The following is a 17,879-nucleotide window of genomic DNA, read 5'->3' on the forward strand; positions in this document are numbered from 1 at the left end:
GATTTGAAAAAAATTATCTTAGGAATGAAATTCCTCCATATGATGGCAACCCTAATTTTTGTTTATTCTATTAAATTACAAAAGACATACATTTTTTATAAAACTTCAGCTTTTACGTATGATTGTTATCAGTTTCTAGCATTTCCAATGAAATTATACGTAAGTATTGCAAAAAAAAACAGAAATTTTACCTAAAGCATAAATAGGCGCGTTTAGCCCGCACGGTTTGAGGATCGGCAATTTTGACAACAGTTATAATAAAATCAATTTCTCAAAAATGGAAGGAGATTTCAACAAAAAAATTACTCCAATGTATAGAAAACAGATGTCTGCTCATGTGTATATAGTTTTTGTACACATATTCAATGTAATATTTGTTTAAATCAGTATTCTGCTTAATAGGCGCATATAGCCCGCTTCTCCCCTACTGATGCAACCAAATTGATTATTTTTTGGAAAATATGTCAATTTACAATTTACTTTTGTTTTTAAGCTTTACTTAACTGTTACTTTTGACAACTGATTGATTGATAGTTTTTAGTAACTTACTAAAATATGTTCAAAGAAATCATTTGGCGATAAAAAGTTTTAGAACCAACTATTCGATGAGGTTTTATGACTATTTTATTATACCCCGTCTATAGGCGGGGTTGGGCACTAGAGGGATAAATTCAAAATTGATAATTTTTAAGTATATGTAATTACACAAATGAATAAAGCTTTGTGCTTCGATTGACATCATGATTAACTTTAATAAACCAGTTTTGACGTTTATGCAGCTAACCTTGAGCAAACTTGAAGTTCATCCTCAGTTATTACAACAACTTCATTTATAATGTTTTTTAAGTTATTTACTGCACTCATACAGACCAAGTATTTCAATTAACTCATGTTTTAACAAAACTATGTTAATGGTAAGGAACGTCTCGGATTACACATTTGGATACATTGACAAACGATTTGGATACATTGAAGTCAAACAAGTGTGACACATCGTTGAAGACATGGCAACATCGATTAAATTGATGATTTTTTCAAAAAACTGTTCTGCTTCTAGGTTGCTAAAATGTGGTTTGGTTGCGTTGAGGCGTACAAACTCAAGCTTGTGAGCAATTGTGGACAGTCAACAGTGTTTGTCAGGATGTATACAAACATTCGTTGCAAATATGTATATATATTCTTCTTTAGCCCAGAGACGTTATAGAAAGAATAGCACACCTTTGTGGGTATCGTGGTAGACTTACGGATTCTCGTAGTTCGATTCATTCGATGTGAACAGAGTAGTAGGATGCCCAAACTAGTGCCACTTCACTTCAATGAACAGAATACTGTCTCGAGAGCTTATGCGTCCTCAAAGCTCAAAGTGTTTCGTCTCAGGAATCCAAACAAAGCGAAGGCCAATCAAAAAGAACAAGAGCTTCTGATCAAAGGTTGCTCCTGGATGCTTAGTGATGACAACTCTTTCAAGTGAGGTGCTACCAAAAGCGTAATCGAAGGCCAATGAGGTTCTGGTATTAAAAAAGCTGATACACTAGCACTTATCGGCGTTTACTTAAAGCCATCAGATCGTGGCCTATAGGATAGCGTCCTTGTCTTCTAAGCCAACGGTCATGAGATCAAATCCCGGTCGTGAAATAACTTGGCATACATAGTATGATAAAGATTTGTAGGAATGCTAGCCGGGTATACCTTGGGATTGTACGCCTCAATGATGCAGCACATTCATGTGGACAGATCTTTTCAAGGGAACTTAGATAGCACTTGGAGATCCAACCTAGATATGTGTGTGCTCGTAGTATACTGTTTACTGATGTCTTCTTAAAGCACAGCATAGTCCACTCTCCAGTCAACGATTCTGTAGATTTTCAAATCATCTGCAAACAGTAGTTTTGGCGGTGGAAGGAAAGTCGCTAGATCCTTCATGAAAATCACGAAGATAAGCGGTCCTAAGTGACTTCCCAGCGGAACATCAGACGGCATATCGAAATCAGTAAAGCTTAGTTATTTTAGAAATGGGACAGTTACGAATGCGTGAATCTCAAAAACCATTCGTTTGATTTAAATACTTCCTATAAAGAAAATGGAGGTCTTATGATAATTCATAAAAAAATCAACAAAATTTTTTTATCGATTTTTGTAAGAAAAAAATCTACTTTATTCTTGGTACCTTCCATCGGCCGGCGCACACTTTTTCCATTCATGATATTGATCAGTTTTCATACTTATACTTCGTGTAATCTGAATTTTAGATTGCTACATCCTTCTCCTTCAATTGCTGCTACTTTTCGGTCCAATACTTCTCTTAAAAAAACTGAGGGCAATTTAGTGGATACAGCTGTTTCGAAATTAACAAAACTTGATTGTTTTTGAGCCACTTTAAAGCGTTTTAAATGCAATTTCTGCTGGCAAACTGACAATAACGAGGTAAAACCATCATAAGATTGTACTTAAAGTATAATCGGTACGTATAGATCGTAGGTTGCGAAGGGCAAATTCGTTTTGGAAACTTGTTGTTTTTTTTTTCACAGGAGCAGAATCTTTTCAAATTATCATATTTTATACAAAACAACTAGCAAATACATACTTAAATATGCTCGGGACCTTGCCACGATCAGACATGGTATAGGATTCAAACGCTGGAGTTTGTTTGAAATAGGGTATTTCATAAGTTTTGTCGAATTTTTTGAGAATTTTTTTTGACATTTTAGCGATACACCCTTAGTTTTTCGGTTATTCTTAATTAAAAATGCTTGTATGAGACTTGACTTCCCAGATGACCCTTAACCGTAGTTGCCGATCATGTGTTTCATTCACTCCAATGCTTAATTTGAACTTTGTGGATATTTTTGACAGTGTTTGAATACTTTTAAACCACTCATACACAATAATTATTGGAATAATCAACGGTTTTGTCAGCTTGATGATGCTGGATTTTGAAGGAAACTGTGCAAAATTATTTTTTTCATTTTTTCTTGCTTCGAAAATATCCCAAAACGAGTAAATTGAAAATTTTGAAAAAAAATAGGTCGGATAGTACTTTTTACAGGCAGCAAAATGCTGTAAAGGTTTTGAATGTCAACTAACAAATGAGTTATTAGCAAAAGAAAGTGTCCCATTTCTAAAAGAACCAAGCTTTAGAATGATTCCACGAATATATAGCCATGACGATTTAACAGGTAGAAATGCAACCTTTGGGTGCCCATTGTGGGAATCCGTAGCGTTTATTTTTCTCCATATAAGGCACTTTATTTAAGGCTTTGGCATAGAAGATGAATATCAAGTCTACTTGAACTTTATTATCAGTTGCAGTGTACAATTTACTGGCATAGCACATCAAGTTATTCAACGTAGATCTTTTCCGGATAAACTCGTGGACCTCGGCAAGTATTGGAGTAGCTGCTGTTAAAAGCCTTTCATACATCAAGATTTTAAGCGTTTTGAAAAACTGCAAGAAAATCCATCTAATCCTGGACTTTCCGATGGATCGGGCGTACTGAGTACGTTTAGCACCTCCTGATAGCTATATAGAGGTTGCGGTAGCCTGACGTCTTAGTTCGGCAGATTTCCGAAATAGGTATTAGTGCAATCAGGAGTTAATGTTCCAAACATGTTTTTACACATAATCTTAAGTTTTTGTTTTTAATTTTCAACCACTGTGCGTTGGCTCGAAAATTAAGAAAAAGGGGTAGATGAACTGGAACAAAATCTTGGTTATACAGTTTTCGTCCTTCTTTATCGCGAAAATTTACGTTTGTATTAAAGGGAAAATTTAAATCCTAAAAAATATTGATTGACGTTTGATTAAGTCATCAACAACTCGTCCTGCTTTTCTATCAATTCAGCAAAGCCGTCTGTGCGGGGATCCATTCAAAGACTTGAGGGTAACCAGCAACACATGTCGATTAATTTGTCAATAAACAAGTTAACCGATGATCAAAGAGGCTTAACAACAATCCTCCCAAAGATGGTCTAATAACAATGCCCGAATGGAAGGCAACAACCCGGTGCCTTTGGCAGCAACACTCCCGCGCGCTATCCCAAAACCGAAATCATTCGAACGTGATTCTTTGAATTTTGCCGCCACCGTTTGCTCCGAAGGCGAATTGGGGAGGCACGGGCCGGCCTGTACTGTCCCATTCTCATATACTTATTTGCATTGATCAACCGAATCGGCCGCACCACACCTTTAGGACTTTTCGCGAACATCGAGCGGCGAGTATGGAAAATGTGAACTTGCTGACAGAGCGTGTCAGATGCGGCACAAGCAACAAGCAGCAGCGTCTAGATAACTTAATTTCAGCGCATAAACGCGTAATCATTAAGGTTGATATTAGTGTGTAGTATCACAACAAGACCGCGCGGCTCTATTGAGTGTGAGGGTACGCGGTGCGGTTAAATGAATGACCAGGCCAGGCCCGTTAACGTCGTTGATGGCGTGCGGTTTTGGTCCGCAAATGACCCCACAAGAGAATTCAATGCGCCTCGCCCTCCCTTCCTGGTTACCAAACAGAGGACTCAATGGCCCAGGGAATTATCACACATTCATATGGGAGATACTTACTTGCTTTTCTCCCCGCGAATGATTGAGCGAGTTAATTTATGAGCTCGAATTCATATTTTGGCATGTGCGATTAGCCGTTTATGAATTATTTTTGCAGAGATAAATTACAAAAAAAAAATCGTGCTGGAACATATGCTGGATCAATTTGTTTGCCTGAACGCGACCTGAATTAAGTATTTAATTTCCTTCTTGAAATTATGAAAGCTCCGCCTGCAGTTGGACAGCATCTCACTGTTGATACGAAATTCTACTCGGGAAGCATTAATATATGTCACTCACAAGTGCTAGCAAGCTCTTTGCTTTGAAATAGTGGGCTGTTGAAGTAACGAGTCCTATACATACAGAAGCGTCCATAATTTTTATAACTTATAACTCTGATAATAATTTTTGCTAAAATTTTCTAAATACAGTATTTTGAGTCCCATTTAACAGATAATTACTGGATAAACATTAGTTATTGGACAAGTATTAGTAATTTCGTGATTACCAATGATCACGATACATTCAGAAGATAAATACATCTTTTTGGACTCTAGGGATCAATTAAACCCATAACATACATTTTTGAAAACTTTTTCTAAAATAATTGAGAGCAATTATTTTAGAAAGCAATAGTAAACTGCTTTGAAAATACGGCATTATGAAGTTCATAATATACTCTAACGATTGACACATTGGGATAAATATTTTTATTGTAACTTATTCATGTGGGAAACTTTTTGAAGTGATAAAAAAAGATCTTCAAATCACATTTTGTTAAATTTTTAAAACAAAGTTCAATAACTCGAAAAATAATTTTTTTAAAATTTGTTGAGATAACAACATTATTGTTTCGTTCTATTTTTCTAGAACAATTGATATTTGTATGTTGAACTTGATGATTGCTGTAACAGTTGGTGATGATGTACACGGTACAAATGCTTACATTATCACACTGTAAAGCAAACTTACTCAAACTGTGGTTAACAGTAACACTGTAGTGTTGGCAGATAAGAATGAGTAGGTTTATCGGAATACTCATTGAGAAATGAGTACTTTCCCGGTTAGGGAATATGAGAAGTGGAAAGTGATAAATAGCTATCGCTGATGTAATGGGTTCTATTCTAGTGACTAGACGAACGAAACTGAATGAAGGTTAACTGTATTCCACCACTGAAACCTGCGTTGTTACTCAGTATTTTACAGGTTTTGGACCCAGATACGTCTGGATTGGAAAAATTTGAGTAAGATAGAGGGATACTCTCAAGTATACTAGACGTGCGATTAGCAAGAAGAGGGACAAACCAGCCCAGAGGCGAGCCAGAGGACCACTGGAGAGAGTCAGCCAACAGCCAAAGGATATCCAGCGAGAAGACCAGCCAGCGAGATGTCCCAGGCCAGTCAGGAGGTTCCGCCAGAGGTCGAGTCCGGGGAGGATCGTGGACCGAGAGTGTGACTCTCAATGCCGTCACGAGCCATGCTGCGGTTATCAAGCGTGAACTCACATTCGACGGCCGGAAAGAGTCTCAGAATCCGCTACCGGGCTGCGCAGAGGTAGACAGGTCCAGCTGGAACGACACCCCGGATTAATTGGGTGGTGCTGATAACCGAGCGGGTTACTCACGTGATTTGCTTGAGCGCTGTGGTCAGCATGCAAGTGCAGAGGATCGTCAGCGCAGAGGCCATGAGATGCTCCAGTTCGTCCTCTGGAGTTCAAGGCCGGGAAGTCGGGTTACTCTCAATGCCGTCAGGCATCACGCTGCAGTTAGCAGCGTGAGTTTATTTCCGACAGCCGGGAGGAGGACTCTCGGAATCTGCAACCAGGATTGGTCATGGCCGATTATTCGAGTTGGGCTATTAGCCCGTATCATAGGTCGAAAAAAGCTGATTATCGAGAGGGTCACTCTCTGGATACAGAGCTACGCTGCTCATCAAAGCCTACATCATCGTTTTTCTGTGGCTTGGACGTATGCTGTTGAACGTTGCCTTCCGGCTCTTTGTAACAATCGCGGAATAGGAGTCGCGAATATTATTCTCGTGCTTTATAGCTGCGCTGCGGTTAGCAGGCACAAAATCGTCTTCGACAACTGGGAGCTGTTTCGGGTGCTTCGGAGGAGACGGTTATAGTGGCGCAATTTGCAACAAGAGATTGCTTTTCTGGGATTACCAGAATGCAACACCTGAGTAATTCTGTACGTTCGCATACCAAAGTTATCGGCCACCAGAATCAACGAAAGTTTCGATTTATGATCGATTTTGGTGATAGTTAGCATATGGTGCGACACGAGAGCAACTTCGAGAGTTGCGATGACGACGATAGCGATGATGCTGAACATTTCGGCAATGCTGACCGGCTCTGAGATGATGAAGAGCAATCTTAGAACATCAGCCGGATGGAACGCCAGGAAGTCTGGAATTTATGGAAGACCGTCAACGATAAGGAAATGGCAGCCCTGAAGGAGATAAGATCTGTGAAGCGATAAACATACCCCAGGTCGTGACACGAACGTGCGCTGGACGTAACTAAAGGATGGTGAGGTTATCACTCAGCAATAAATCAAAGATTTGATCAGTTGTTTGTAGTTGTTGGCGAGCCCTGGTCAAGTACCAGGCCAGCCTTGCGAATAGGCTCGGAGAAGGCTTGAAGCGTATTCTGCGATACCTTCGACGTATGACCGATATGGCATTGGTATTCCGTAGAACCGCAAAATACGGAAACACTCATCGAACATGCAAATCTGCAGATGTAGAATCTGATATCGAGATCAACGAAACGTCAGCAGACGATCAGTGTGACATCGACAGAACCTGAAGATGAAGTCCTGTGAAGAAAAATTTGTGAAAGTTTCTGTGAGAATTGGGTGTGGTTTTCACCTTAACGGAGGCAACATCCCTTGCATGCAGTACCTGGAGGAGGCGCGGATCCATCAGTGGATGGAGCACTTAGATAAAGTTTAGAAGCTTATCAGAGAGATCGTGAGAAGCGGCCAGCTTTCTTTACGACACATTTTGACTGAGGTTCAGCCAACTGACGCATTTGCGAAGGCTACCAAGGGCGAGGCATGCGAAGCTGTTCAGCGTTGAACTTACGGTTTTCGGATCCTCCAGAGAAAAACATATCCCGGCAGCAGAAAATTCTGCTGTACCGTCAACAAACCAAAACACATTGTTTTAGTTCTCTGTTTATTTATGTCAATTTGTCTATCGAAAACAAAAGCAATTGATCATTGATTGTACAAATGTTTACATGATCATCGATGTTTGTATGTTGAACTTGATGATTACAGTTGGTGATGATGTACACGGTACAAATGTTTACATAATCACATTGTAAAGCAAACCTACTCAAACTGTGGTTAACAATATCACTGCAGTGTTGGCAGATAAGAATGAGTAGATTTATCGGAATACTCATTGAGAAATAAGTACTTTCCCGGTTAGAGAATATGAAAAGTGACAAATAGCTATCGCTAATGTAATGAGTACTATTATAGTGACTAGACGAACGAAACTGCTTGATGACTGAATAAAGATTAACTCTATTCCACACCACAGAAACCTGCGTTGTAACTTAGTTTTCAACAGTAAGACATTTCGGTTTCGAGATATAGCGAAGGAATCAAGTATCCTCAGGGATAAAATATCCTTATTCTCCCCGATAGATAAATTATCACATAATTGTTTTCTATAAGTTTTATCATTAAAAAATATCTGTAACCTGAGATACAGCAATTCTATGAAATTCGGACTTTTTGGGAGGTACACGCTTCATTGCTCCCTTGTTCCGGTTTTTTTTTGCGGTTTTCATCACATGGTTGGCCGCCTGGCCGTAGTAGTATCTGCGATACGTGTTCTATATATCAAATGCCATGTTGAAAAGAAAAATAAGGAACGTAAGTTTCTCATTTTCCATGATACATACACGTTTTGGCCATCTTGGTGTTAGAAGAGGAAGAAGAAGAAAAAGAAAAAGAAGAAGAAGAAGAAGAAGAAGAAGAAGAAGAAGAAGAAGAAGAAGAAGAAGAAGAAGAAGAATAGTGTGTTTTGCTATAGAACCGGGAGGATTATGATGATACGTTGCAATCTAAACCCGCATACTAAAAAACCATATCTCAAACAGTTTATACGATACATCTATGGTTTCAGAAATAGTGATTGTATATGTAAATTTAGCTGTTCTTCCAAACTTTACTTTGCCAACGATAAAAACGAAATATGAACGTTTATGTGAAAACGTGATGGTATCTGGAAAGGTTATTGAATGATATGAACGATTTCCTTCACTTTTTCTTTAATCGCAAAACCGAACTCGAACCGTTACACATACCGTTCATCCCTTCTGTCATAAATTAACGAAACGCCCTGTCAGAGATGCCAGATGGTTTTGTACAAATATTTGTACACATTTACGAAAAAAGTTTTGATTTTTTTCATCTTTTATAATGGGGCCGTTCAGATACCACGTGGACAGAAAAATTAGATTTTGACCCCCTCCTCCCCCTCCGTGGATAAGCGTGGACATTTGGCGAACAACTACCCGGATGTCCATGCGAACAGATTTGAATTGTTCTTCTTTCTAAACACTACTTTTTGGCTTTTTTGTTATTGAAATGGCTGATTCTGACGAAAAACGAATAAGCATTTCCTGATATAGATAATTTTAAAATTATTAAATTTGTAAATTATTATATTTATTACTAATTATTTAAATTTAAACTGAAAAGCTTTGCAATATTAAGATTTTGATTTAAACATCTTAATATTTATTCACCTTATTAGCAAATATTTTGGGAATATGTCCACGTGGACATGACACAAACCCCTACCTCCCTCCCCATAGACAACCGTGGACAATTCCATAAACCCCCCTCCCCCTAAGTTGTCCACGTGGTATGTGAACGGCCCCGATACTAATCGAGGGTAATATAGCTCTTCGATTTATAATATAAATATGAAAGTTTCTTTACGAATCCATGGAACTCATTACGATTTTAAGTCATTTGTCATTGAATAAAATGTAGGTTAATAAAAACAACCAGCAATTACAAATTTGATGTGTAGGCTAGCATACATGCAAATAGGCAACACAAAAACATCAAAGTCATAAATCTTTTTTATTTTCGCTTTTTTATTTCATGTTGGTACAATTTTGAAAAATCGCTCTAGCCGGCACCACTGGACAGGCGGACAACTGAAAGGAAAAAAAACAAAAACTTTTCGTTTTTCACCTTTCCCCAGTTCAACTCTCCAGCACTCAGCAGCCAGAAAAAAGTCCTCTCAGTTTGGAATTCGACAGGCGGACAAACTTTTTGGAACAATCCGGAAGAAGGACAAACAGGTAAGTTTCATAAACATTAGATATATATCGATCCACTAAAAAGGTTTATTTTTATTGCAGCGCCGGAAGCTGGAGGAGCAATATCGTCATGCTGGGAGGAAAAATGTCCCGTACAATTTTTGCTCCAGCAGCTACGCCAACATCCCACACCCCCTGATGAAGGAGCTAATCAATAATATGGTTCAATAAGTGAATAAAATGAAAATTCATAAAATTAAAAAATTCGATTATTTTTTGAAGAAAATTTTCTTTTGTGTGTGTGCGTGCTACTTTCCCTTACTATTCATAAGACGGTAGGCATATCGTTGGAAGAAAGCCATATCGAATCGTTCTACAACTACTACTGTTAATGTTCAGTTACAAGTAAATTTTAAGAATAACTGTAACCAAAACAGTTCGAATTCACAAGAACGTTATTCATGAGTGGTTTTCGAACGTTATCGCGACTGTTTGCAGAACAGTTCTCCCATATAAGAGTTTGAACAGTTTTTAACAGTTACATAACCTAACAACATATTAAAAATACAATCAATTCAGAATTCACGATTCATGTAATGTATTTAACAATTTCTTTAAAAGTTTGCCTAAAGTTCTATCTACGCCTTATCAAATCGTTTTGCGATTGTTTTAGAAAACGTTTGGTTACAATCCTGGTTTATGCGGGTAGCTATACGACAGCTCAATTATCTTGTTGTACCCAAGTAGAACTTTTCTTACAAATTAATGTATGTATTAAATATGAGACTAAAACATAAAAGCGAATTTTGTAGAATTCTTATATCAGGAAATGAGAAGAAAATCTTTCCCGCTAGGTAAAAAAATGTAACAGAAATAGCTCGTGCCAAATTAGGAGTATAGTTCCGTTCAAAGATATGTCATCGAGAATACAGTATTTCCATGTAACGCTAAATAAATACATAGTAATGTCTCCTAGTCTTTGCCCACACCGGGCGGCATAAACGTAATCCCTCTTGATAGTCCTTGTAAACAATTGCATCTTTAGTTAATTAATTGGCGCTGGGATGAACTGTTTGTCGTTTACATCGACTTTTTTCGGCAAGAATAGTATGTAAATATCATAGCACACCGTAGCAGCTATTGAAAAAAAAAACAAAGTAAGAAATCTCCCTTAAAATACCTAGCTCAGAATGTTATAAATGTTTTCGTCAAAGAGTCAGCTATCTACTAGTGATTCTTCTAGAGTCAATAGGGTACCCTTTCATTGCATTTTGATGCAAACGCTTCTACTAAACAAGTAAGAACTCAGAATCAATACTAATGTTATGAATTCGTCTTGGTACATCTTTGTACCTGAAACTATTCTACAAACCAAAACATCAATTTCGGTTTAAAATCGCTGAAAAGGCAACAAAGTCATGCTTATAGAGCTTTGAGTCCGTAATCGGATTAAAACTGTTCAAGTCCCATCTAGCCTAGCGTTCATCTGTCAACATGCTCAAAACCCCATTCTTCATTCCATCAGCTGTTTGTCCGATGCTGAAGTAAATCATCCATTTGCCGGTCAATCAAAGCAATCGAGCGCCAATGAATGGATTTTCCTGTGATGTCATGTGACTGATCCTACTCTCACGATGCGACAAAAAGAAATAGTATGGATTCAATTTCCAACCATGGGAATGTTATTTTTACTCTAAGTTATCAAATTTAATTTCGATATTCATTGTTGGGCTAAATCTCTAATGAAAATAAACTTTCTATCTACAGGTATTCATCGTCAAAGTGTTTCAAAACTCACCACCAGGGGTCCGTCCACTCCAGCGCTGGCCACGGTTGCTCCGAACCATTGGTTCGATTTGGTGTCAACCTGTTCGTTTTTTTCGTTGAACTGGTTTCCTAATATGACGAATCCAGAGATTGAGTCCGATCCAAGTAGCCATCGCCGTATGAAATTGTTTTCGATTTTACGACCCAGCAGCAACAGCAGCAACGGCAACGGAATGAAAATAAAGGAAAAAAAGAAACAAAAAAAAGGGAACTTTTGAGTTGAGTGTTAGAAAATGGCAGGGTGAAAACTGGATTCGAATTCACATTTTACGATTCAGAACGAAGCATTTAGATTGCGATTTAAGGTGTCTTTACAGCTTGGGCAAACGGGTTGTCCAAATGTAATGCAATGTTTATACAAACTAACCCGTTCCGAAATATCCTGTTTTTATTCGGATCGTTGGATATTATATAAATAAAATTATTTGGATTTAACCAGGATTATTTTAGAACCGATGTGACTATTCTATTAAACATTTCTCCTATTTCACAAAAGAATGAAAAAAATGTTTTGTTAAATTTTGAATAGAAGAATTTGTACAAAATCATTACTTGATTAACAGATATTCTTCCCTTATTTATTTAGATACTTAAATGCATTTAATAAAATTTCACATACAGTTTGAAAAATTAACAAGCAAGGTATATTTAAATGGCAATAAAAACATGCGGTATTTGAATTGAAAAAAAATGATCGAGAACTCTTTTTTGTGTCTTTTTGTGTCTTTTTTTTTTACTTTTTGTGTCTTTTTGTGTCTTTTTGTGTCTTTTTGTGTCTTTTTGTGTCTATTTGTGTCTTTTTGTGTCTTTTTGTGTCTTTTTGTGTCTTTTTGTGTCTTTTTGTGTCTTTTTGTGTCTTTTTGTGTCTTTTTGTGTCTTTTTGTGTCTTTTTGTGTCTTTTTGTGTCTTTTTGTGTCTTTTTGTGTCTTTTTGTGTCTTATTGTGTCTTATTGTGTCTTTTTGTGTCTTTTTGTGTCTTTTTATGTCTTTTTGTGTCTTTTTGTGTCTTTTTGTGTCTTTTTGTGTCTTTTTGTGTCTTTTTGTGCCTATTTGTACCTTTTTGTGTCTTTTTTTTTGTTTTTTGTGTCTTTCTGTGTCTGTTTTTGTGTTTTTTGAGCAATTCAGACTTATAAATTATTTTTATGATTTCTGTTTTTTTTTGTCTGTCTCATTTTTTATCAAATTTTGTTTTTTTTTTAACTTTAAAAAATCTCGTGTGGTCTTTTTTGTCTTTTTTGTCTTTTTTGTCTTTTTTGTCTTTTTTGTCTTTTTTGTCTTTTTTGTCTTTTTTGTCTTTTTTGTCTTTTTTGTCTTTTTTGTCTTTTTTGTCTTTTTTGTTTTTTTTGTCTTTTTTGTCTTTTTTTTGTCTTTTTTGTCTTTTTTGTCTTTTTTTTGTCTTTTTTGTCTTTTTTGTCTTTTTTGTCTTTTTTGTCTTTTTTGTCTTTTTTGTCTTTTTTGTCTTTTTTGTCTTTTTTGTCTTTTTTGTCTTTTTTGTCTTTTTTGTCTTTTTTGTCTTTTTTGTCTTTTTTGTCTTTTTTGTCTTTTTTGTCTTTTTTGTCTTTTTTGTCTTTTTTGTCTTTTTTGTCTTTTTTGTCTTTTTTGTCTTTTTTGTCTTTTTTGTCTTTTTTGTCTTTTTTGTCTTTTTTGTCTTTTTTGTCTTTTTTGTCTTTTTTGTCTTTTTTGTCTGTTTTGTCTTTTTTGTCTTTTTTGTATTTTTTGTCTTTTTTGTCTTTTTTGTCTTTTTTGTCTTTTTTGTCTTTTTTGTCTTTTTTGTCTTTTTTGTCTTTTTTGTCTTTTTTGTCTTTTTTGTCTTTTTTGTCTTTTTTGTCTTTTTTGTCTTTTTTGTCTTTTTTGTCTTTTTTGTCTTTTTTGTCTTTTTTGTCTTTTTTGTCTTTTTTGTCTTTTTTGTCTTTTTTGTCTTTTTTGTCTTTTTTGTCTTTTTTGTCTTTTTTGTCTTTTTTGTCTTTTTTGTCTTTTTTGTCTTTTTTGTCTTTTTTGTCTTTTTTGTCTTTTTTGTCTTTTTTGTCTTTTTTGTCTTTTTTGTCTTTTTTGTCTTTTTTGTCTTTTTTGTCTTTTTTGTCTTTTTTGTCTTTTTTGTCTTTTTTGTCTTTTTTGTCTTTTTTGTCTTTTTTGTCTTTTTTGTCTTTTTTGTCTTTTTTGTCTTTTTTGTCTTTTTTGTCTTTTTTGTCTTTTTTGTCTTTTTTGTCTTTTTTGTCTTTTTTGTCTTTTTTGTCTTTTTTGTCTTTTTTGTCTTTTTTGTCTTTTTTGTCTTTTTTGTCTTTTTTGTCTTTTTTGTCTTTTTTGTCTTTTTTGTCTTTTTTGTCTTTTTTGTCTTTTTTGTCTTTTTTGTCTTTTTTGTCTTTTTTGTCTTTTTTGTCTTTTTTGTCTTTTTTGTCTTTTTTGTCTTTTTTGTCTTTTTTGTCTTTTTTGTCTTTTTTGTCTTTTTTGTCTTTTTTGTCTTTTTTGTCTTTTTTGTCTTTTTTGTCTTTTTTGTCTTTTTTGTCTTTTTTGTGTTTTGTGATTTGTGTATTTTTTTTCCCAAGAAAACATATCGAAAAAACAGAGAAATTTGATTTAAACTAGTAGGCCACCATTAGAGGTGTTGAGAAACCAAAGTTCAAAAGAAAATGCCATTCCCCCGGTTCAACCTTTGGAACACGGATGACAACTTTGTTTACTAATCTATGTTTTTATTGTGCTCGGGCGCTGTTTAACAATCTTTCATTCTGTGAAAGCCGGTGATGGCCAAAAACGCACTACAGAACCATCACAACTCGAACGATATATGGTGCCTTCTACCACCTATAAGAATGTCTAAATATCTACACGGCGTTTTGAAACACGGGAGTGGTAACAAATTCAAATGACACTACGAAGCAAATCGACTTGACGTTTAGGTCACCCACCTTTCAGCGAAAGGAAACACTGATCCAGACCTGGTAGATGAAGGCGATGACGACAGCGATTTGGGAAAACATAGGGGGTAAGGAAAATGACGAATTTAAATTCAGAGTTGGTTCCATTTCTACGCGCGCATCAGACGCATTTAGCTTTATGTGGAGCAACTTAGTAAGCCGCGATGATCTATAGGTTGTAATCTGCTATGTGTGGCTTGCTGTGTGCTATTTACAGGTTTCGAATCAAGTTGGATGCAATTTTCGCGCCGTGAATGAAATATGACAAATGTGGGATGTCAAATCGGGTATATGTGCTACGGCCCTTCTTTGGATATATTAAAGTGTTTTTTTTCTGTGTCTAAGCGTGAGTAATGGTTCAAACTGGAAGGGAAAAGGTATGATTCCATGAATAACTTCAAAGTCGTTCGGGAAGAAATTTCCGTTCAACAACAGTGTGCCCCTCTGTCTGATTACATGATTTGTGAGTAATTTTCGGCTTAACCTCAGATTTGAATCGTACAGAAAATATGTATGATTGTTTTTCATAGCATAGTAGGCGATTTTTACGGAGTGTCAAAATACTACTGTGTACGAAAAAAAAACTGCCGACGCATCTACAACTGTGCCAGCTACTACTAGCTACTTGCCGTAAATATCCAGCTGCACGTGGGTCAAATTCAGCGTGAGGTTTTGTACCGTCGTCACCTGAACCAGACTTGGCAGCTCTGTGGAATGTAAACAACGGAAAAAATGGCTAGGTACTAGCAGGAGGTAAGAGTTTCCACTCCGTCGTGATATGAAAGGAATGTGTCCACGTTTTCAAGCTAACCGAAACGTTAGACTGTTCCGTACGTTCTTTAAAGTAAGTTTATTATATGAGTTTTACAAGGTTCCTGCCAATATGAACACCCAGATCCGTTGTATCACAGGACGCTCATCTTAGTTCCTTGTTATTTAGATTAAACGCAATCTTTGCCAACGAAATTATTTTTTGTTTTCATCAACATTATCCAGTTTCATAAATCAACCCTAGAACGCGGCTCCGAATCACATAAGGTGGGCATTCTCATTAAAATAAGGCATATTTGGATAAATTGAAAAAGAATCTTAAGAAGTTCCATATTTACAAATAATAATAATTGCTTAAAACTAATCTTTTTATTAACTTCTTTAGTATTCAAGCATCAATACAACACATTTATTCACTAGTGTGGTATTGATCATAAATTTTATCTGTTTATTTTTTTTCGTGTTACAACTATTCTTTAATACCGTATTTGTTTTCGTTCAGTTGAGCATCGGTGCACTATTGGTAGTGCACTTTTTGTTGTTTTGTGCTCGTTTTTGCGCTCAGTTTTGCACCGGTAGTCCTGAGCGCGGACAGTGGCACACTCTCAAAATATCCATTGGATCCCTCCCTGCTTGTGTCACCAATACTATCGTAAATTTTGACAGGTGGATGTAAAAAAAATGTATGGAACCGAAAACAAATATCAGCTGGTGGTGGATTTTCACAGCTTGATGTTTACATTTGGCACTATCGATATCATGCACACCAGCTATAGTGAGTGCGAAATTCGATTTATGCTCGTTTTTGGCCGGAACGTTGCAACACTTTCGGGTGGTGAAGCGAATACAATATAAGATTACTTCTGCATAAACCTACACTCATATAAGGGTATATACGGACGATAGTATTGGTGAACAATTGGCCTCAGCCATAACCTCAAATTTTGATTTGCTGGCGGCCTCACCAGTGATGCTAGGTGCGTTACTAAAATCAGTATTTGCTTGTTTTAAACTAATTATAATATTTCTGAATTGATTAAATCTTTTAACTATCAACAGCTAAAAGAATTCATTACGAGGCGCCCCTAAATGGATGAAGAAAAGCCATGTTTTGCTAAATTTTCAAGGTGAATTCAAAACATCTGAAATATATTTTCATGTACTGCTTGGTAGATCAAAAAAGAGTTGTTTCTAACATCTAAACGAATACAATCATTCACTGTAACAAACAAGTTAATTATTGAAAGCCCCGTCTATGTTGACTTTGAAAATAATCTCCTACATGCTCTGATTATTTTAAAGATATTCATATAATTCGCTACATCGTTTAAGTGCGTGATACAGTTAGTTGTTATTTCGTTCAGATAAATGATGCGTTCAATTTCACATTCGAATAGAAATCTACGGGAAAGTTGCAAATTCTCAGTACTCATGAAAAGGTTTTTCAATAACAATGCAATAAAAATTTTTGAATCTTATTCCAAATTTCAATGCACTTGGCACCCCTGAACACCTAAAATAATCAAAATACGAACATCTGTGTATCTCTTTTCCACAGGGCGAGTTTGTCAATATTAGTACCGAAAAATCGCGTTTATCGTGCGCCCTTCTCAACCGATTCTGTTCTCCTATGGTTTGAGGTTGGGGCTGAGGCCTCCTGCTAAGGTGGTGTTCGTGTAGAACTGTCAATATATCCTAATACCTACACAAATGTTTATTATATTCTTCATACGATGCTCCTTATGAACCGCTTTTTAGAGTGTAAATTGTTTTTCATAAGAGCCTTATGAAAATCTTTCAGTTTTTATAAAAACTTCTTATGCAAAATAGAAGAAACGGCCTTGTGAAAGCAAAACCGGCAACAATCGCAAGGTCAAAGATCCGGATGTGACAAAACAAACTCAATTTGAACCGGATGTTGATGTGCTGCTGATGGTAACCATGCATGAAATTATTCCACACACAAAATAACATGAAAACATTGAATATTTTGAATTTTTATTATTATACGTGAAATTTCCTATTTCCACAAGAATCTCTTAAGAAAAGCGGAAACCTCTCATTGAAGTAGGTGTTCATCTCAGAATTCATTCAATTTTATGAATTTCAATGATTATTGCGCCAGTTTATAAGAGAATCTGATGGCATACTTAAGAGTTTTTTTTGTGAGTGTATAGTTACTCCAAAACCTAAAATGTCTAAAAACGTTCAATACTTCAAAAATTTTCTTTTTATTCTTCTTGTAAGGGCTACATACATTGGCAAACATATGTGTTAATCGGTTGCGAGAGATTAGAGATATATCCGGAGCTAAGATTTTTTATGGTTGGTCCTTTTTTCTCTCTTTCCTCTTCATTTTGTAATTTGCTATTTATTTTGCACAAAGTGTATCGCGTCTTTTAGAACAAAAATTATTTTTTACCACAGGGATGCAACCTTATACGATTAAATTTAAATCTTGTTGTATTATCAGTTTCCGATACAAATAGTATTCTGTTTTAATTCATATCATAATATGATGAATTTCTGC

At 36.0% G+C, this 17,879-nt stretch overlaps 1 protein-coding gene across 4 annotated transcripts in view; it reads right to left on the minus strand.

The window, feature by feature from the left end:
* The window catches only part of LOC129740232 (integrin alpha-PS2-like), a 305,493-nt gene that overhangs the window by 138,528 nt on the left and 149,086 nt on the right, over positions 1-17,879 (minus strand). For all 4 annotated transcript variants that reach the window (XM_055731842.1, XM_055731845.1, XM_055731844.1 and 1 more), the window contains exon 4: positions 11,635-11,732. In XM_055731842.1, coding sequence (XP_055587817.1) covers positions 11,635-11,732 — 98 coding nt within the window. The remainder of the gene's footprint in view (positions 1-11,634; positions 11,733-17,879) is intronic.

The sequence above is a fragment of the Uranotaenia lowii genome, chromosome 1 (genome assembly GCF_029784155.1).
Source record: "Uranotaenia lowii strain MFRU-FL chromosome 1, ASM2978415v1, whole genome shotgun sequence".
Classification (NCBI taxonomy): Eukaryota; Metazoa; Arthropoda; class Insecta; order Diptera; family Culicidae; genus Uranotaenia; species Uranotaenia lowii.